Source organism: Cyanistes caeruleus, chromosome 6 (assembly GCF_971803275.1).
Source record: "Cyanistes caeruleus chromosome 6, bCyaCae1.hap1.1, whole genome shotgun sequence".
Lineage (NCBI taxonomy): Eukaryota > Metazoa > Chordata > Aves > Passeriformes > Paridae > Cyanistes > Cyanistes caeruleus.
Window position 1 is genome coordinate 48,759,001 of NC_141706.1, and position 20,195 is coordinate 48,779,195.

The 20,195-nt window shown below is 36.5% G+C and overlaps 1 protein-coding gene across 1 annotated transcript in view; it reads right to left on the reverse strand.

The window, feature by feature from the left end:
- Nucleotides 1–20,195, reverse strand: part of GTF2A1 (general transcription factor IIA subunit 1) — a 26,512-nt gene continuing 6,317 nt past the window's right edge. Inside the window, exons 2-9 of the mRNA XM_086893525.1 lie at nt 19,036–19,137; nt 17,182–17,386; nt 14,797–14,861; nt 12,587–12,662; nt 10,720–10,853; nt 9,473–9,793; nt 7,540–7,629; nt 1–4,522 (exon numbers count right to left, since the gene is read on the reverse strand). Coding sequence (XP_086749651.1) covers nt 4,415–4,522; nt 7,540–7,629; nt 9,473–9,793; nt 10,720–10,853; nt 12,587–12,662; nt 14,797–14,861; nt 17,182–17,386; nt 19,036–19,137 — 1,101 coding nt within the window. The 3' untranslated portion in view covers nt 1–4,414. The remainder of the gene's footprint in view (nt 4,523–7,539; nt 7,630–9,472; nt 9,794–10,719; nt 10,854–12,586; nt 12,663–14,796; nt 14,862–17,181; nt 17,387–19,035; nt 19,138–20,195) is intronic.

Sequence of the window (20,195 nt, forward strand, 5' to 3'; positions counted from 1 at the left end):
TTTTTAAATAACATCTTTAATTAAAGTTTTTGCAAAGGCAAAATATTAAACTTAAAATAGGTCTTAGTACATCAAAATACTAAGTTCTCTAATCGTATTCCAAGCATGGCCTTTGAAACATAATATCCTGTATATCACAGAGGAGCAACCTTGATCTGCAATTGTACAGAATGAATTTTACAAACATAATAAATATATTTACCCCCTTACACATAACAGTATATGTACAACAGCAGTTGACAATAGTAGCTCAGAACAGCAAAAAAGGATAGTCCCCCACTCCATAATCTATTGGTACCCTATGCACTCTGGAACATGTCTCATTGGATGACTGTACATATAGCTAACCCAAGGTCGTTTTTCCTGTTTCAAAAAGCTCCTTTCGTTCCACAACATCTAATCCATCAAATAATAATTAAAAAACACACTGCATGAACTGCCTGAAAAAAGTAGACGACATGGAAATCAATGTACTGGTTTTTACACATTTCCCAACCAATCACAGCAATGGGAAAACGAGACTTTAAATGCCAGACACCAATACAGAACAATATGCAAGATTCTTCATCTTGTATAGTCACTAATCTCAAAGTCTGAGAAGAACTCTAATATCAGATGGGGGTGCATGGATGGTGTGGGATGGCACACAGTAAACCTCACGGTGCTGTGTAAGGCAGCCCAGTATCAATCCAGTGTGCGTTGCCCTAAAACCACTGTCCATTTCCTGGACATCTTATTGCATTCTATTAGGAAGCTTTTGCTTTGGGGGAAATTCTGGGGGGCTTTATTGTTTTTAGAGGAGCTTTTACGAACTGAAGAGATTATGAACTTTAGTTAACAAAGTCTCTCAACTCCTTCACTGAAATTAAGAAATTTTACTCTGGTAGTGTTATGTGGTGACATAATTACTGCTAACTGTCAAGAGGTGAAATTATTTTCACAGACTCAATGAAGTTTACTTTAACACTCCTAATTGTGCAGCAAAAAGATAAGAAAATATTTATTTAAAAAAAAAATCAGTTACATGACACAACATGTTTTTTATCTCTTCTAGAAAATGTGCTTCAGAATCACATATCAATCCTGGAAATAAACTCGGACCACAACTGTCACTTTAAATAGTGTTGAGGAAACTGAATGATGATTAAATGCAAGTTGTGAGTACAATGCAGGAAACAAAGAGTATGAAATCTCAAGAAAATCTTGTTGCTAACCAGCAACTGAGGGGGAATAAAAACATTTTATTTAAATAGTCCAATAAAGTTCCTTATGTGACTAAACTCTCTATTATCTCCTTAAAAGAAAACATTTCATTTTCCACTTAGATGGTTTTAAATGATTGCACACACTAAAACCTAACAGAATTAGCAAAAAAAAGTTGCTTTTCTGATTGAAGCACTGCAGGAAATTTACTCTCTCAGGAATCATTGTCATACTGGCAAAACAGGTATTCTGCAAACTGAAAAGGCACAAGACTCAATTTTGCCCAGTTGCTCTGTAAGTTTCCATCAGCCATCATGGTTATAATTCTGAAGCTATCTTCCCCATTTTTTTTCCATCATAAAAAAGGTGCTCCATTATCTGTGCAAATTTTAACATAAGCCCTCTTGAAACCATTAATTGTTTCCATAATACTGAACTATTTAAATTGGGGAAAAAAAAGAGCGCTATTTCTAAGGAGGGGAAAAAATCACTTATGAACATGGGAATCCCTTGCCCTCTGAAAGGAATGGTTTCTTTTGAACCTAATGAAATGGTCTGTTCAGTTATATAGTTAAAACCATGATTAAAAATTCAAGTATAATAATAAAATTAAGCAAACTACATTCTTACAGCAAGCTGCTACAATAAAATGAAATTAAAACATGCTTTTTGACTTAAAAAAGGAACACTTGATGTAGCAATAAGAGCACAGTTTGGTATGTGCATGGTTTGACTGGCTTTCCCAAAACTTCACAGATATTTGTATTTGAAGACAAAACCTATCTGAAAAGCATACCATACAATTAGCTTGCAAGAGGCTGTGCAAGTTCAGAAAGCTTCTAACATCCTTCAGAACAGACTAAGCTTAATTACCTTTAAAGCTCAGCTACCCCTTAAAAATAAATAGAGAGGCTATGCAGCTTCTAGTATATGTATGTGGGTGAGAAATATCACTAAGTTGTATGAAAACAAAGTGTTGTATAAGTAAACTGGGTTCCAGTAGTATAAAAAGGAATCTATACAATAGCTAAAGGGATGTTTTTTCCTTTTTTTTGGTTTGGTTGTGCAGCGTTATGGGAATTTTTCTGAAGTCCACTACTTAAGACTTACTGGTAACAGACATTGAAAAGGTGAGGGAAGGAATCAGTTGGGGTATTATCGATTTCCTTACAGTTGTACATAGAAGTGTCAACAGCGGTAAAAAAATAAAATATCTGCGTTGTTCAGAAGAAAGCAAACACCAATCAGTTTGAGATACCTTGTTGAAAGCCCCAAGCTAAAAATGCAGTCTAAATGATGATTCCATTACTGAAGAATCAATTAGATGAATCCTGAATTAACTTTTCACAAATTTATGAATGTAGACGGCTTTCTAAAAACCATATGGCTCTAGACATAGCCTACAGGCAGTTTTAGTCATTATCAAGGAGAGCACAGGTGTACAAATCACAGCAATAAAACCTTCTTTACAATTTGTTTTGAATTTTCTACATATTATTGAGACTACAAATGCACTTGGAGGCAAATTTATCAGAGAATGAAAATTAAAGCAGTTGTTCCATATTGCTAAAATACACTTGTGACTTTGTTAAATAATGTCTCATTCATTAAGATGTCTCATTCTCAAGAAAAAAAAAAGTCAGAAATCATGTCTGCTTCTCATGGTCTTATCTAATTTAGTAAAAATTATCTTTGTTGTGTCCTTTTTTCCTCATTTTTTCAAGCACCCAACAAAATGCAAAATTATTTTTGAAATGGTGAGCCATATGAACATTCCTTCCTCAACAGTTTCTGAAGTATAATGCCCATTCCCTCTCCTCATTCAAAAGTAACTGCATTTCCAAAAGCAGGGTTTGTAAGGATGACCCTATGAATGAAGAAAAGTTGTACTTCTGAGGTGAGAAAGGGAAGGAGGGGGGAATAACTTTGTTGCTTTTCACAAATTGAACACAAAGAAACCCCAAACAAACAAACAATAAAAAAGGCAAGTGAAAAAGTGACTACACAAGGTTTAGTGCATCTGACTGCTTGATTTGCTGTTGCCAAGGCAGCCTAAAGATACTCTAACAAAATCTGTTCTCAAAAGCTGTGCAGCTCTCTTCATGAAATTCCACGCCATCTGGAAACTTTAGAGAGATTAACTGCTGCAGGTAACTTCTGGCTATACTTTTTAGTAAAGCAGATCCTTGATTAAGAGTTGCAGCCAGAATGTTAGAATTTTTATGTGATTTTCTGTATTAAAAATTTAGTCATTCTTGTGGTCTGTTGAATTATTTGTGGATGTCTGGACTACATACACAGTAAGCACGTAAAGGAATGCATCTATTATGGCATTGCCTAGATATTGGATTCAAAAGGTATCCAAACCCTTTAAAAAAATGTTTTTCAAAAAAAATCAAGGGAAGCTTACTCGTTTCAATTCAGTGATGCTGAACCACTAGAAAACAGCAAGAATATAATTAACAAGTTAAGCAATCTGACTTTTATGGGGGATGAGGTGCTTCAAATTTGAAAAATGCAGCCCTAGAATAAACCTATCACAGAGAATTAAAATAATTTTGAAATATAAATCATTGTTTTACCATTTCATAACTGCTAGGAACAACAACCTGTTTATGGGGAACTGCATTGAAAACAACAAATAGATATAATAATTAATGAGCATATCAGAATTAAAAATATTTTCCTCATACAAGTTATTTAAAATTTAACACCTTAATTCTTACCCTTCTGTACAAAGCTTGCACGCAGTTTCAGTAAGATTCTGACCATCCTCACTACCGAAAGGAAGTGTTCAAAGCAAAGATTTGTACACACAATAAGCATTTTCAGATTAATTATCTATCAAAGGGAATAGTTCCTTCAATCAGTGGAAGAAGTATTTTAAAATCTTAAATCAAGGGCAGGGGGGACAAAGCCTTACATGCTAAATACCAGCTGTAGGTACCTGTATGTAGAATTGATAATTAAGGTATTCCTAACACACAAAACCAGCTCCCAGACAATGCTATAGCTGCTACAGTCCATGGCTTGCTCATCTGAAGTAGTGTCTTTGTTGCCACATTTTACCTTTGTTCCAATACTTTTGTTTATTTCTGATGTGCAGATACACATTTTGATTGGAGTATACATCCAAGTCTCAATCTTTCCTGCTTTTGTTGTGTTTTTTTTTCCTTTTACAGGGAGTTCTTTTGTTTTGTCTTTTAAAACTTCACCATTCTGCGTCCCCAATGGCTTTGGAAAATACATAATCTCTTCCATTAAGATTCATGATGCCATCTTTGAGATGAAATTTCCATTTGTTTTTACTTCTGTGAATCTAAAAACACAGCAAAAACATTAACCTATTACTCTGCATCAGAAATAGGCAATAATGTCTAAGTAAATTATAAAGCCAAGAAAAATAAAAGTAACTGTTAGACATTCATTACTAAATTATTAAAAATACTGAGTGCCACATTCAGTCTTTCCTCAAACTCCTCCAGGGACTGTGACTCCACCACCTCCCTGGGCAACCCATTCCAATGTTTAACAACCCTTTCTATGAAGACATTCCTCCTGATGTCCAGCCTATATGTTTAATTTAAAACTAAAAAAAAAAATGAACAAAATTCAGTCTAAAGGTGTAGGAATAAACTTTGGAAAAATTAAAAAAACCAAAACCCAACAAACCAACAACCCCACCACTACCACCACCACATACTGTAAGCACAGAGCAGACAAATACTTGCAATCTATCAAAAACTGCATCTGAAAGAGCAAAACATCAGATGATCAGATACTCAAAGAAAGAAAAGACTTTTCAGGAAAGCTGATATGCTGTCCCAAAAGGAAAGTTTATCATGAACTTCTGCAGGTGGAACAAAGATGTAATTGCAGACCAAAGATGGTCTAGAAAAAGTTAAAATTTTACATAAATCATAAAAACAGGAAACCCTGCTGCAATTTTTAAATTTTTTTCAAGCATAGGAAGTCTCACCATTTACCATTAGTGCTGTAGAAACAGTAACACAGCACTGAAACAGCTATGACCATATCACTCTACTAATCACATGCAGCACTGCTTGATCTGTTCTCACTTTAAGCTGAAAAAAGGAGTCGGTGGCAAAAGTCAGTCAGCAAGTACATGAACAAGAAAAGGTCTGGCTTATATACACTATAAGCCTACTGCATGACATTCCAGAAAAATCCCTCATCATAAACATATGAGCTGCCATGAGCTTAGAAGGAAGGTCCTCAGGTGAGTAGCTAAATAAAGATGAGAAGACACAGGTAGGAACAGAGTTTTTTACAGCAAAATGAGTTTGTTCCAGTGAAGGTTTGTGGTGTTTGGATTCTACACAGTTTAAGAGCTCACTAAGGATCTGAAAAATGACAAAATGTACTGATGATATAAAAAAGCCAGTTACTGAAGAGCTACAGAACGATGTTACTGCTCTAACTCATTGTTTAAGAAAACAATGGTGGCATTCAAGGCATACAAAGATAGTAACAATGGGGAAAAAAATCAATTTCAGTTTACGTGGACAATAAAAGTGGTGGGTCTGAGCTAACAATTACAAGTCAAGAATGAGATTCCAATGTTCTAAGACTTTCCCATGAGAGTAACAGCTCTGTGACCAGTGGGGTCAAAAGCATGCACGAACTATTGCAGAATATTGCTAGACTGACAAATAAATGCAAGTGTTACCTCTGTTCCTCCCTAAACCTTATCTACCCTTACAAGTAAGATACAGAAAAACAGATCTGGAGATTTAAAATAAGAGCAACCAAATGTCTGAACAGCTGTACAAATAAAGTGCAGCTCTGATTTCAAAGATATGACTGAGGAGGGTTATGATGGTCTGCAATATAAACAAACAGCACCAAGAAAGCAAAAAAGAAAAGACTCTTTAGAGACTCTTTAGGAAGTATCATATGAAACTAATGGGTTTAAAAATGAGGTGATCCTTGACACATCACACAGTGTATTAACAAAACTTCTGGTCATATGGCGAAGTTTTCAAGGATTCAAGAATAATCAGATTGAATTGATTTCTAACAAGTAGAGGAAAAAATCCTCTGCTGGCCATTTGAGAAGGCACTTTCTCCTCCCCAAGAGACAGTTCACAGAAGGACGGTAAAAAGCTCTACATGAGCATTGCTGCCTGTCTGTTCTTGTCTCATAGTTCCAGAAATTCCAACCCACCATAGGTTGATGCAGGACACTGGGCAGGAGCAAAATATATTTTAGAGGCAAATAATGATTTCTTGAAAAGGGATGAAGTCCTTCCAGAGTATGTGGCACTGGAAATTCACAACAGACACTGTTCCCCACCAAGTTCCCACTCCCAACTTTGAAGGGGGTGAGGATTACAGAGTAGCTCCTGTTCTCAGCTTCAGCAGCTCCTAATAAGCTTTTCTGACTGCTGTTCTGAGGTCCCTCACTATTCCTTACTAATTGTCTCAAAACAGTTTTGGATTAGTCTAGGGGAAGACAGATGGCTGAGATGTAGGTCTTAGATTCTGTGCTGAATCTGATGCAAAGCCTAAGCAAAGTCTGAAGACTTGCTAACACAGCCATCCTTTGCAACATAGGACCTTTTATTCAACAAGCTTATTTTTTTATTTTTTTCTTTTTTCTGCTTTAAAAAGGTTCCATATTTATTGTAGCCCAATTAATTGAGTACAGGGAAAGAAAAAAAATCCACACCAAATAATCTGTGTATTACCTCAGCCAAAAGGTTCTGATATTGTCTACATATATTTAAAAGATTCCAGCACAGATGAATCCTTGCATATTCCAGGGAAAGCATGATCCCCTGTAATGACTAAATTCTTGCAAGACAGTTCAGCAGAATTTAAAGCAAAAAAAGCACAAGCATTCCACACTGCCATTTCATATAGCACAATGCATAGCACAGAAAGAACATTCTCCTCTGGTAACTATCCTATCATCCAGAAAAGATACTTTAGTCATCAAGGAACAGTTTTCTACAAGTCTAAATCCTGATGACTACTTTTCCCATTTATAGCCACAATAAATGTATAAACTTAGTAACAGTTCACCTTTCCTGGTCCCAGAAGACTTCCATTTTATTAAAAGACACAGAAATACACTATGAAGAAAAATAAAATGCAGCCAAATTGATTTAAGCTTTACTCATTTCCATGTTTAGCACAAACATGGTACACAAACCTGTTTTAAAAAGAATAGGTAATTCTTACATTTCCATTCATATTATAGTCTGTACAGATCTACCTGTACTTAACAGTAACAAAAATACTAAAAAATTATGATTTGATAGGAAGAACAGAGAAAGTAAAACTCTTGGATTGTTTTGTGTAGAGATTTACCTTATCATACTGGCACACAACAACATTTTCTGTATCGAATAGTTCTTGTCCTTCCTCATCACTCACATCATCTTCACTGTTCAGAGGCTCCTGAAAGAAACACATGCAAAAAGTTATAAAGGTTGGCAAGATTAGAGCTATTACTTTGATTATTAACATGAGGATACAGTGTTGTCTATGAACTACAGGACCCAAAATGCAGTTAAGGCGGGCAATATTAGGCTTTCCAACAGAGTGCTGATGCTTGCTACCCTCCATCCTGAGAAGATAACCTTATGAATTTTAGTCTGGAACTTAAGTGTCCAGGCCAGATTCTGAGTACTGCAGCCTTTTGTCACCACTACTCCTTCTTTCTCCTTCCTTGTAAATATTCATATAAAAGTATGCAGGATTTCATTTTTGTAAAGCATCTAGGCAATGGAAAGGTGACATCAAATGTGAATAAGCCATGGAGTTGTATTTTTAAGAGCACATAAGAAGTGATGTGATGCTAAAAATAAAACACTGTCTTATTCACATTTGATGTACCAAAACTGAAAACAAACCTCAACATACACACTCTTATGTGAATAATAAACACTTCAGTAGCTAAAATAACGACCAATAAGCACAGGATAACAATTTTACTTCCAAATATATAAGCAAAATGGAGGAGATGCTAGTGAGAGGTGTACTAGAGGTCCTAATTCCATTCAAAGTAATGTTATATTTAACTGAATTCAAAATCTTTAAGGAAGTGATCCACTCAAAGTAGTTGCTGAGAAGCAAAGGAAGCAAAATATAGATGATTTCTGACATGTTGATAATGAAATCTTGGCATATAAAAAATTCCCTTCAGAATGCTATCATTAAGGTCAAGGAACATTTAGTATTTAAGAATGATGACTTATACTTCATAAGGCAACTATTAAAATATTCAAACTGACATCAATGCTAAATGACATAATAGAAAAGTGATGTGAACCCAACCTGCAACTTGTAGCAGAAAAATAAGTGTTAAGACACCACTGTAAATGTATTGCAGAAAATCTGATTATTTACAAGTTTTACCTGCATATATTGCATAGGTTATACAGACTGAAATGCTGTCCATACTGGCATTTTAAATGGAATGAAAAATAATTTGAAAGGCTGTAGAGATGTTTGGAAGCAATCTGGCAGCTTAAAATGCATTTTAGGGACATATTTAGGGAGTACCAAGCTTTATAAGTACTTTTAACTTAGTAGTATTTCCCCACCCTCTTACCCATTTTATACAATTCCTTATTCTTGTGGGGCTTTTCGGTGCAACACACCAAAACTCAGTAAGAACAGCTGGCTGAAGTCCAAAACCAAGCCAATTCAAAGTCTAAATTAAGCACGTACTATTAAGAATACAACTCACTGCTGTTCCTGTCTCCTTATTTTATTAAATCAAGGTAAGATGTGTTTCTAGAAGATGCTATGTTACCAAATTTGAGTTCTCAAGCTTGCTCTCATGTAACAGAAAGCAACAGAATAGCCAGTGAGATACAGGTAGACCGCATCTGTTGGTGCCACCACTGAACTAAATACTATTCTCCTTTTTGCCAATCTTAACACCCTACTTTTGTACACACTTGGTCCCAAGCAGAATTGACTACTTCTGTTTGCTCATGAAGATTACACGATTTCATGACTGACCTCTCCATAACATCAAAAATATTCCTACTGAAGTGTTTTGAATGGTGCTGGTCACAGCTAATTTTTGCTGTGTCCCCCCACCCTCCCCAGTCACATCGTTTTGCTAACACACACCATTTCCTCAACTTCAATACTGGAGATAAACAATCTTAGGTACAAGAGTAAAAGTTATATTCCCAAAATTACTGAAGTAACTGTATTATTTCATACGGATAGTTTTCTTTAAAATACCAACGAAAAAATTAAAACACAGCCATAACATTAAGTTTACCTCTTCAACTTGGCCATCTTCACCCCCATCTTTTTCTTTCTCTTCCTCTTCATCATCATCATACTCTTCTTCCTCATCATCTTCTTCTTCAGATGATGTGTCCCCTGTTCCATCAACTTGGAGAACAAGTGGCGCTTGTGGTTGTGCCTGTTGTTGCTGTGGCTGCTGCTGACCAGCTGCAGGAATCTGTGCCTGAGCTGGTGTAGGGGCAGCCACTGTTGTAGGTATAACTTGAGTTTTATTCCCTGTAAACAGGATCTGCTGAGGCTGAATAATCACTCCTGTCTGCTGGGAAATCCCTCCAGGGAGAGGAGCCAAAACCTGATGGAATATCATTGTAAGTACTGCGGCTGCTAACGTGACAGACTACCACATCACAGACTCAAAGGAAACAAAGCATATCAACCTGACTTGAACTAATTACAGAAGAGTTACAAATATTCCACCCATATCAGGTACATAATTTTAATCACATACCTTCTTGCACTACTTGTGGCTCATTTTCTGCATTTTGCATTGCTAAATTTAAGAAAAAATTTTAAAAGTCTATCCATTCTAAAACATGAGCAATACCACCACACCTGAGTTCCACAGCACTGGAATACACAGCATTGGAATGTTTTAATTCAAATAAAAGATTATTTTATTTTAGAAAATCTTCTGTATATATAAAAAAATTAAACTCTTTACAAATTGTTAGTCATGCTTAAACTGTACAACTCTGACACTATGACAACATGACTTTGCTAAATTCAATGCTAACACAGTCTGGACACACAGCTGACCTTGTAGATGAACAACAATTTTTCTAAAACATACTGCACTCCCTACTACAATAAGCAAGGAGTGTCAGTTTTAGGTATTTTGTTCTGTGTGTTATGTGACTCAGAATCATTTCAATTAATTTACAAGTATGTAGACTAGGATTATGCAGAAAATATAACTTATCAGGAGATGCACAGAAGAAATTTTAAACTGCAGCCAGTCAGTATTTGGCAAGAATAAAAGTGACATTGAAAACAACATTTCAAAACTGTTCATTAAAAAAACAACAACAAAGGAACAACCAAACACAAAAAAACCCCCACCAAGAAACCCCTGCCACACTTGACACAACTTTCTTTTTTATTATACTGTTTCTGAATTTGTGTTCTAGTTCAACTTGCTCTCAAAAATACAAGCCCCTTTAGTAACTACTATTATGGTTTTTTCTTCCAGGGGTATCTATTCAAAAAAGTTTCCTTTACCTGCTGAATAACAGGTGCTTGTACTCCACCAGGCGGCATTTGGGGTATAACCTGCTGCTGTAGAACCACTGGCTGCTGTGGTTGAATAATATACTGAGCTCCATTTGCAGTTCTAACTACTTGGAGGATCTGGCCTGTAGTAAAATAAGTATCAAATTAATCAAATGTACAAGTTCACTTTTAAAGTTACTTTAATTTAGAAGCTTGTTTCCTGGAAAAATACCAATGGCAATTAAAAGAGAGAAATACTAAAATGATTCACTTTTATCAGTGAAAAGACAGTATGCAATTGCACTTGTGCCAGAAACAAAGAAGAGTGTTGTGTACCATCTAAATATGATCATGAGGTATGCAATCCCAAATAAATTTAGTTTTACAGACTAATCCTTTAGCACAGCACAGTATTTTAAATAATAGCTACCACTTACAAGCATACCTCCTATTTTAAAAGGCAGATTTTACAGCTGGAAAGACAAATCACCAGGAACCAAAATCAATGTACAGATATATTCACAATATAAAAACTCTATCCACTGCTAACACCATGGTATGTATTTCCAGAGTCCTGTGAAACGATCCCTCCTCAGAATTTTTTCCTAACTGGTACATTGCAAGAAACTCCTAGAAGTCCATAATTTTCTTTACAGTATTACTTGCACATGTTTTTTGGAAAAAAATAAAAATCTGTTCTTACACTTATGGTCCACCCTTCCTTTCTGCACTTGATTTCCTTTTGCTATCCTTTAGCTTTACCATTTTATACCCTTCATCACTTAACAAAATACATCCAAGAAACAAACACACACTTGGAAATAGCCTGAAATTCTGGAAAGAGCTAACACACTCCAATGTTTTTTTCACATTTCTTATCAGAGAGGCGAAGTAAGAAGATAGAAGAAATTAAATTAGATAATCCTGAACTTTATACATTTCCCTCATAGATTTCCTGTTCTCCACAACAAAATGCAAGGCCCTACCTGCTGAAATAGTTAAATGCACATGAAAAAGGGGTTTCCCTAGCCCAAGAAATTACTATAAATGTTCAAACCTGACTATAAAAGAAACAAATGTAGGCTGCAGATTATTCTGTGTCATAACAAACATAAATGTTCTTCCTTAAAACTGGGAAGATTTTGATTTTTAGAAGAGCTGCACATTTAAATATTACTTCAACTATATATCATTAAACATTACAGTGTTTAAAACAGGACGGTTAAGTCCCAGGTAATTCTGGCAAAAGCAGCAACTAGATCTAGAAAATGAGATTTCTCAGGCCTTTCTTTACTTCCTGTGCAGTACAGATCTATAATCAGGTTTATAAAATCAACGTAATATGAAAGTACATGAAATATCAGCTATGCTGCTCATCAAAGTAACATGCAATTATGTTCTAAATGCATGGCATAACAGTTTTTAGAAACTATAAATATGAAATAAAGTTAGCATTGCTAGCAAAGTTAGAAATTCCACTTTGCATGCATAACAGGTACGAAAAACCTTAGGACATTACTCTTCTGAAGTCACAGCAGTAGTGATCCTACTTTTATACCCAGCACAGTACCTGAGCTTGGATCATGCATCACAAAGCCCAGATTTACGCAAAGGGGAAAGACAGCATGTGTCTCTAGAACTTCTCTAAGTGGGTAAAATTTACACAGATTCTAACCTGCCACACTGCTAGGGCAGAACCACAAGGTTCGTAAGAAAGTCAGTGAGCAAAAAGTGCAGGAATCAAGTAGAGACTGCACTACCTTGTTAGGGTGGATTCCCAGCTTTTTAGCAGTAAATAACAAGAAGTAAGGCCCAGAATGCTTCCCTCTCAAACCCACTTGAAACTGCAGTTTGTTCTCAGTATAAAGAGAGTTACCTGAATTTGTAAGTATCTGCTGAACTGGAGTAACACCAGCGGGAAGAGCCAATGTAGCTGCAGTGGCTGCAGCACTCTGAAATACAATAAAAACTTTTCTTAACCACAAAGGTACTATTGACAGTGTTTCATCTCACAACATGCTGCCTGAACATACCAAACTTTTTACTGCTGTTTGCAGTGTTTGCACACAAGTTCCTGCAGCTATTGAAATGCAGACATTTCAACAGCACATTATACTACATATAAAAATTATTTTGTTCTCCTTTAATAGTAAGAAGACTAAAGCAAAATCACTAAATATCACATCTTAACACAACTCCATGTGGTCTCTTGGTTTATCTGCAAGTTCAGCAGATAAACCTCTGCCTTCTCTGCTGACCTACTAATAGAGAAGAGCACTGCACTACTCATGTGGCAACTCTAGTCACACTTTTTCAAAGCAGCTAAGGCTATGGGCCTACAAGTCTGAAGAAATAAGGTACTGAAGCAATGATTATGTTCGCCTGTCTTGTTTTCACAGGGCACAGTAATCAGGTTTGCACTCTCCTTCATTTTGCAACTGATTTGCATGTCAAGTCCCACATCACACAGCTCCTTCGAGTGAATCTACACATACTGTGTACTGACCACAGAATGACCAATTTTTTCTCTCAAGACAGCTGGCACAAAGAGAAAGTGAAACTATCAATGAGTAATGATTTGAACCTGCAAGGAAACTCCATTCCAACACATTATGGGAACTCCAAACACAAAAATCTGTATTAAGTCCTTAACTTGCAAAAGATGATGGACTTCTCTAGAGGCCTCTCCATTTCAAGGGTCCAACTTCAGCTGCCTACAGAAAAGCCTCCCTTCCCCTACTATAAAGGAACCAAGGCTGATTATTCTTTGTTACTGAAAGGACTCAGACTTCACTACTGAGTAGAGTGCGTATTTCCTGTTTAGAATACACAGGATCTCCCCATATTGTCTAGCCAATATAATAGCTATATTTGTCAAAATTAGAGATCACCACACAAAACTAAACATGCTTGTATGCATCCTCACATCCCAGACAAAGAGAGATGAACTCTCATTACTCTCTGCCTTCCAAAATACTTAGTCTGTAAGATCCACTCTTTTATATCAACTTAAATGCTTCTAATAAACACAAACCATATTTCCAAATTGATTGTAACTCTTTGCTGAACAGTAGTTTTCTGTGGTATACTAAGCATCAATATTTTGACAGCAGTGGAGTTAAAAAAGTTTGGCATACTCATTTTTTCTATACCCTGAGATAACTGAGACAGGACGAGAACACATTTAACTGTTGGACTTGTGAAGTTATAAATCCCACTGAAATGGCTGTCAAATGTAAGAAAAAGGTGAAAACTTATGTGCTCTTGGTGTGTAAATCATGCTATTCAAGTAACAAAGCTCAGGCTCTCTTCTGTAGCAAGATCAGGAGCTAATGGAAAAGTAAAAGCTAAGAGAAGGCTGCTCCAGCTTCAAAACTTGTTGCAGCATGAAACTTTGCTTCATGGGCTTCTACCATAGAAGTGGTAAGAATGTAAAGAATTTTGGTCATAATACACATATTAAACTTTTAATAGAGGTTGTCTTCAAGGCTTTGCAAACAACTTACTTTTCTTTAAATTAAACCAGGGCCTTTAAAGCAAGATAAGATAAGCAATATTAACCTTTAGAGATGGAGAGTGCAAGAAAACTGTAAATGGCCAGACTCAGCTTTATACGTTGTTACATAATTAGTGAATCAAATTAATGTGACCAGCCAAGATCTATGTGAAATACTAAATCATCTTTCATTCAACATAAATTTAATTTTCAGCATACTTAATGTTTTTTCCCATATCTAGCAAATACATTCTGCTTACATCAGTTAACGGTGGTGCATTGGTATATGAGCATATCATCAAGGAGATCCATACCAGCAGTATTCCAATTTCTGATTTGAAAAAAGTTTTGGTTAAACATACTTTGATCCTCTGCTTAAGTAAGTCCTACATTTGTTAGCAGAACTCAAGTTACAGATCACTGTTCCTAGACTGTAAGTATAGCAGCAAAACTCAGAAAGGTGGCAGATAGATTTAGCAGTGTGTCCTAAATTACTTTTAAGTATCTGATGACTAATAGAAGTTTGTATTTACTATTCAATCAAAACGATTTACATAATGACAGTCTAAGCCTGTATAAGCTTTTCTTACCATGCCTGATGCATTCATATGTGGTATCAGCTTAGAATCTGGCACAATAACCTGCTGCTGAGGTGCTAGAAACAAAAAAAAAAAACAAACATAATTTAACAAAAAATGCACAATCTGCCTAATTAACATCCAAGCCAGATCAATTTAGAAAGAATATTACCCAAATGTCAGCTGTGCTTCATCACAAAAAACAAATACTACACGGTCTCCAGTCTTAGTAAGTTTTACTCTCAAGACAATATTCAACAGCAGCTCTGAGGGGTGGTATGACTACTTTGCCTTTACAGGTCTTACTTCAAGGACTTCAGTTATCTATTCTGAATCCACATAAAGCAAGATTGAAATGTATTTCTGAAATTAAAGGTATTAGTGAGATGTTGATAAAATTCATGATGCCCAATATCAGAGCTCTTCAAAACCAAAACCAGTTAACTCTTAAAACAGACTTAAGCAAGGATTATTCCAAGATGAAGAGTAACGGGATGCTACAGTTAGCCTGAGCTATGCAGTCAGCATAGCTGTAAGCTCATGATCTTCACTGTCTTTCTAATGTGGCAGAAGCAGATGAAAAGTGACAAACCACCTCTCCCACACAACAAAGCAGTTTTGGTGCGCTAAAGGAAAGAGGTAGCTAAACTACGCCAAAAACCTGTTGATCGCGTGGAAGTGCATACATTCAAGTCCATGGAACAAGCAGGTTGCCACTGCTATTATCAGTGACAGTAAACTTGACAGTGACAGAGCAATTTGACGTTATTAATCATTGACAAACTATTCTCCATCCAATCCTTTAAACAAACACTTAAGAATATTAGGAATAAGAGTTTCTGGAAAAGATTCTGGGGTAGGTAGCCTCACAACCTGTACACAGATCTGAGGGCATCTCCAACTCTAAGGGAAATGAAGGGGGGCAAAAGATTAAGAAAATCTCGTGAATCTGTGCCAGGAGCACAGAAAGGACAGCAGGAATCACCATGCTGATCATCCTGCTCCCTCCCTGGGACTGCAGCAGGTCACATGAGGAACTAGTATACCATCTCCACCATGGAACAGGGGAGGTCAAGCAATTAATAAAACTGTATCTCTGTGACGGAAGTGCTTTGATATCCTAATTTCATTTAGTCTCCGTGCTGTCATTTAGTCGTAAGCCACAACACTGTGCCCCACTAAGTCAGCTGTAGTGTGCTACCATCCGGGAGCACAGAGAACAAACACCTCCATGTTGCAGCGCCGGGAAGGCGGGCGAGTGGAGCGGCGGCCGCTCCGCCAAGGGACCGCCAGAGGGCGCGGGGAGCGGCCGCCCCCGCCGAGGCCCCGAGCCTTTGCAGCCGCCGAGCTTATTGAGACACCTTCATCCCAAAATTAATTTTATACCAACACACTAAACTCATTCATGTCTAGCCAAAATAAAACATACGATAAGAAGAAAACAAGCAGCCAACACCCATCTTTCCCTCCCTGTCAAAATGTGCCCCAAATCAACCACAAAAAAAAAACAACCAAAAAGACACCAAGAAAAAAATCTAGTCACATTAGTTCTATACTCTGCTGAAAATATGGTGGTTGGGTTTTGGCTGGCTTGGGGAGGAGACAGCGAGGGATAGCAACCCATATCTATCTTTCATGCCTATGACAACTTATGTTTTCTGATTCATGAAATCTGACAAAAAAACTGAAGTCTGAGACTACCACGGGTAAATATTTTATGTCACAAATTTAATAAACTGAAAACTCAATCAAGCCTTTCATGGGTGGCAGATATGTTTACTGAGCATATATGCAGTAAAATTCAGTGGTACTTATCTCAGTTTCCAAAAGAAATTATAATTGCTGAAATTTTTTTTCATTAAACTCTTAATGAATATGCAAGACAGTTATTACAAGAAACAATACTGCTATGTCTAGCTAAAATATAACTTACTCATCTACATCTATAGAGTGTGCAATCTTAAGATCAAAAAATACCTACTCAGACTATTATACAAGTATTTCTCATGTTTTAACATTGAGTTATGCTAACCAATAATGGTTTTCTGAAATCATTTGCTCCTAATGACATTACCACCTCATGACTAAACTGTCAACTGCTTATTGGCTTGAACTTAAGAGCTGCTAATGGAATTTTTTTAAGTTGTGCATTCTGAAAGCATATTATGCTATAGGAGACCAAGATAAGAATTCAGCCTTTTCAAAATCTTCTAAAGAACATGACTTAAATACCAAAACACTTTCCACCAAGACAGCTTTCTTGATCCATTCAATACAGGCCAAGTAGGAAGACAAAGTTAACCATCAAACAAGCATCCTGCCCTACATTTAGAATATGCTAAGGAGCTGGACTAACTTCAGAGAGTTTTGCCAGAGTGTTCAGAAATTAAGTCTGACCTTGCTGAGATGCTGGAATAAGGACCTGTTGTGGCTGAGACTGCTGCTGCACAGTCTGCTGTGGCTGAGGTGTGTGATGGTGGTGGTGATGATGCTGCTGTTGCTGCTGCTGCTGTTGCTGTTGTTGCACCTGCAATAAAAGCTGCTGCTCTTCTGAATGGAAGCCATCTACAGCCTTAGACTGCATCAGCTTGTTCTCCCACAGCTAGTTTGGAAAAGGAAAGAAAAATATCTGTGTTTAACTTTTACTCTACGGGACTTGTAACAACGTAATGACAGTAGTCCAAAACCAAGTTTTACTGTTTATTTTGAGCAAAAAGCCCAAAAAGCCTTCAGGTAGATACAGACAAAAGATAACTCCACAGAGTTAAGAAAAGGAATTAAATAGCCCTTGTCAAACCAAGCTGAAACTTCATCGTTCTTTCTTCCAAGTGTGGAAGATTCACAACAACCCTGATAGAAGCATGAATTGAGATAAATTGGTAACTTTAAATAAGACTTCAAGTTTTCCATTTCTGATATTCTTTCCTTCTTACCTCTTTAATCACAAAAATACTTCTTTATTACAGCTTTCCTCAAGCCATTTCTTCTTGGAACTCGTCAATAAAAGTTCCTTAAAGACTACTGCCTCCTACAACAGAAGCTACTGGTATACCTAAGATAATGCCTCTCTTTAAAAGATAAAACTGGATCATTTATCCAATTTTACCACAGTATCAAATTCAGTTTCTACAGCCCCACAGTTCTTTATGTCAGCTGACATGTCTCCGAAGGACAGACACAGATGCAAAAAAGCAGCTCTTGTAAAAAGAGCAGCACGAGTATTCTCTAATACATCAGAGTCTAAAAGACTCCAGGCACCCAGGAGTCATGATTTCAAAATCTGCTTAGGGCTCCTTGCCTCTTAATTTTCCTTTTTGTCTCTTTCCTCATTAATTTTTTTCTGACATCATTTGCAGAACACATCTGTAACACAAATACCAAAGCACTTCTTTTACAGTGCTCACTGTGTTTCTACCAAGACAGGTCATGGTTTCATAGGAAAAGTCTTCATCTGCTTCTGTCTAGTCAAATTCAAATTTTGTTTCCCACTCCATCCACTTCTTAATATTTCAAAAATATTGTGAATGTGGGACACCATGCTCACTGAAGAAGTAAGACAAAAACTCACCTACCTTTCCAGTTTTCTTTTTTTTTTGCTGTTTTGTTTTGCCCCTTTTTTTCCCCTGCTTTTTTCCTTCACCTTTGAAGGGTTTTTTTAACTCCTGAAGAATTTGAAGAAAGCCATAGGAGGCCCACTAGAGCTCAGGTTAAGATCCTGCCTTTATTTTAGGTCTTTGATTCAAACACACCCCATGTAAAACAATTCTGAATCAGAGCTTCAGGCAAGTGTGATGCATACAAGTGTGATTTATTACATACCAACCCTCCAAATGAAAATACTTTTGCAAACAACAAACCATACATGCAAAAATCTGAAAGTGTATCCAACAATAAACTCCTCTTTAGAAAGACAGTAACAAGCAGTTAATCAAGCAGTGCAGGCATTTCATTTTTCCTGCAAAGAAACACTAAGAACTGTCCGTCTCTAAAATAAACATATTTTTCCCTTTTTTAAAGATGCAGTGTTTTGGGGATCAAAGTAACACTGCATTCAGATGACTGGTATCAGATTAGGGAAAATAACAGGGTGAGCAGATCTATCTATACAACAGTACAATACAAATGATATGGGGTTATAGATTACAGTGCTTAATTAACTAAAAATTAGTATTTCTACTGTGAACAACAGTAGCCAGATTTGGAAACTAACTGCTATATTGGTGTATTAAAGAGCTTTTAAGTTCAACTTACTGTTTTGAGTTCCATGAGAACTTGCTCATCCACTCCTTCATCCAGAAAAACTTCTCTGACATCATTAATGACATCTTCAATTACAGACCTGTACAATTTAGGCTTTAAAAAAAAACACAGTAACTAGTCAGCACTGTTTTCAAAAAAATCTGCCACTTTAACATCAAAATAAGATTTCCCCCCACAAAACAAACCTGAATTTCAGAATATACCACATGTTTCTGAGTGACTGAAATATCCAGGAAGGTATAAACCAGGAAGAACAGCTCAAACAAGGGGAAAAGGGAAGGGACTGCTCACAATATTCTCTGACGTTACTACAGTATCGTCAAGTTGAGTTATCAAGCCATGAAGAATGTAACTTAAAGCAAAGAAAAGGAGATTGTTTTCCATTCAGTCAATTTGTTTTCTGCTTGCAAATGTATATCCTAAATATGCAAAAATGTTTGGATATGTACAAAATGCTTTAAAGACCATTCAAATTCTAAAGTGTAATAAAGACAGGAAAAATTTGCTAGTGCTTACTAGTCCCACAGGCACCAAGTATGGCTCAAAATGAGCTGAAAAACACTGAAGGATCAAAAAACTGGAAGGATTCATGTGAATGTCCTATTCTTCCTTACGTATTTGTTTCAGGAACTCCTTAAGACAGGATATTAGGCTAGATAGATTTCTGTTTTCAATCACCATTTATGCTTCTACATTTCAAATTCTTCACAGGGAAATACTAAAAATATGTTATTATTACACTGCTTTCACACCTAAACTATCAAAGAAAGTGAATTGTCAGTTCACTAGGTTGCCAAAAGAGGTTCTGGAGCCTCCATTCCTGCAGACACTCAAAAGCCATCTGGACATCATCCTGGGCTCTAGTTGGCCCTGCTTGTGCAAGGAGGTTACAAGACTTCTAGAGGTCCCTTCCAACGTCAACCATCTTGTGAATTTTAAAATGAAGGTACAATTTAAAATAGAGAATGTAAACACTTAACATTATCAATTAAAGAACAAAATTTAATTCATAGAACTACATGAGAACTGTATTATGCACATGCTGTGCCTTTTAAATAGTAGAGCTTGGACCTCTCTGTATGTATATACCTCAATGAGCTTTTGGCTAGGCTTAAATATCTGTGCTATCTAATTGCAAAGTAGCATTATAA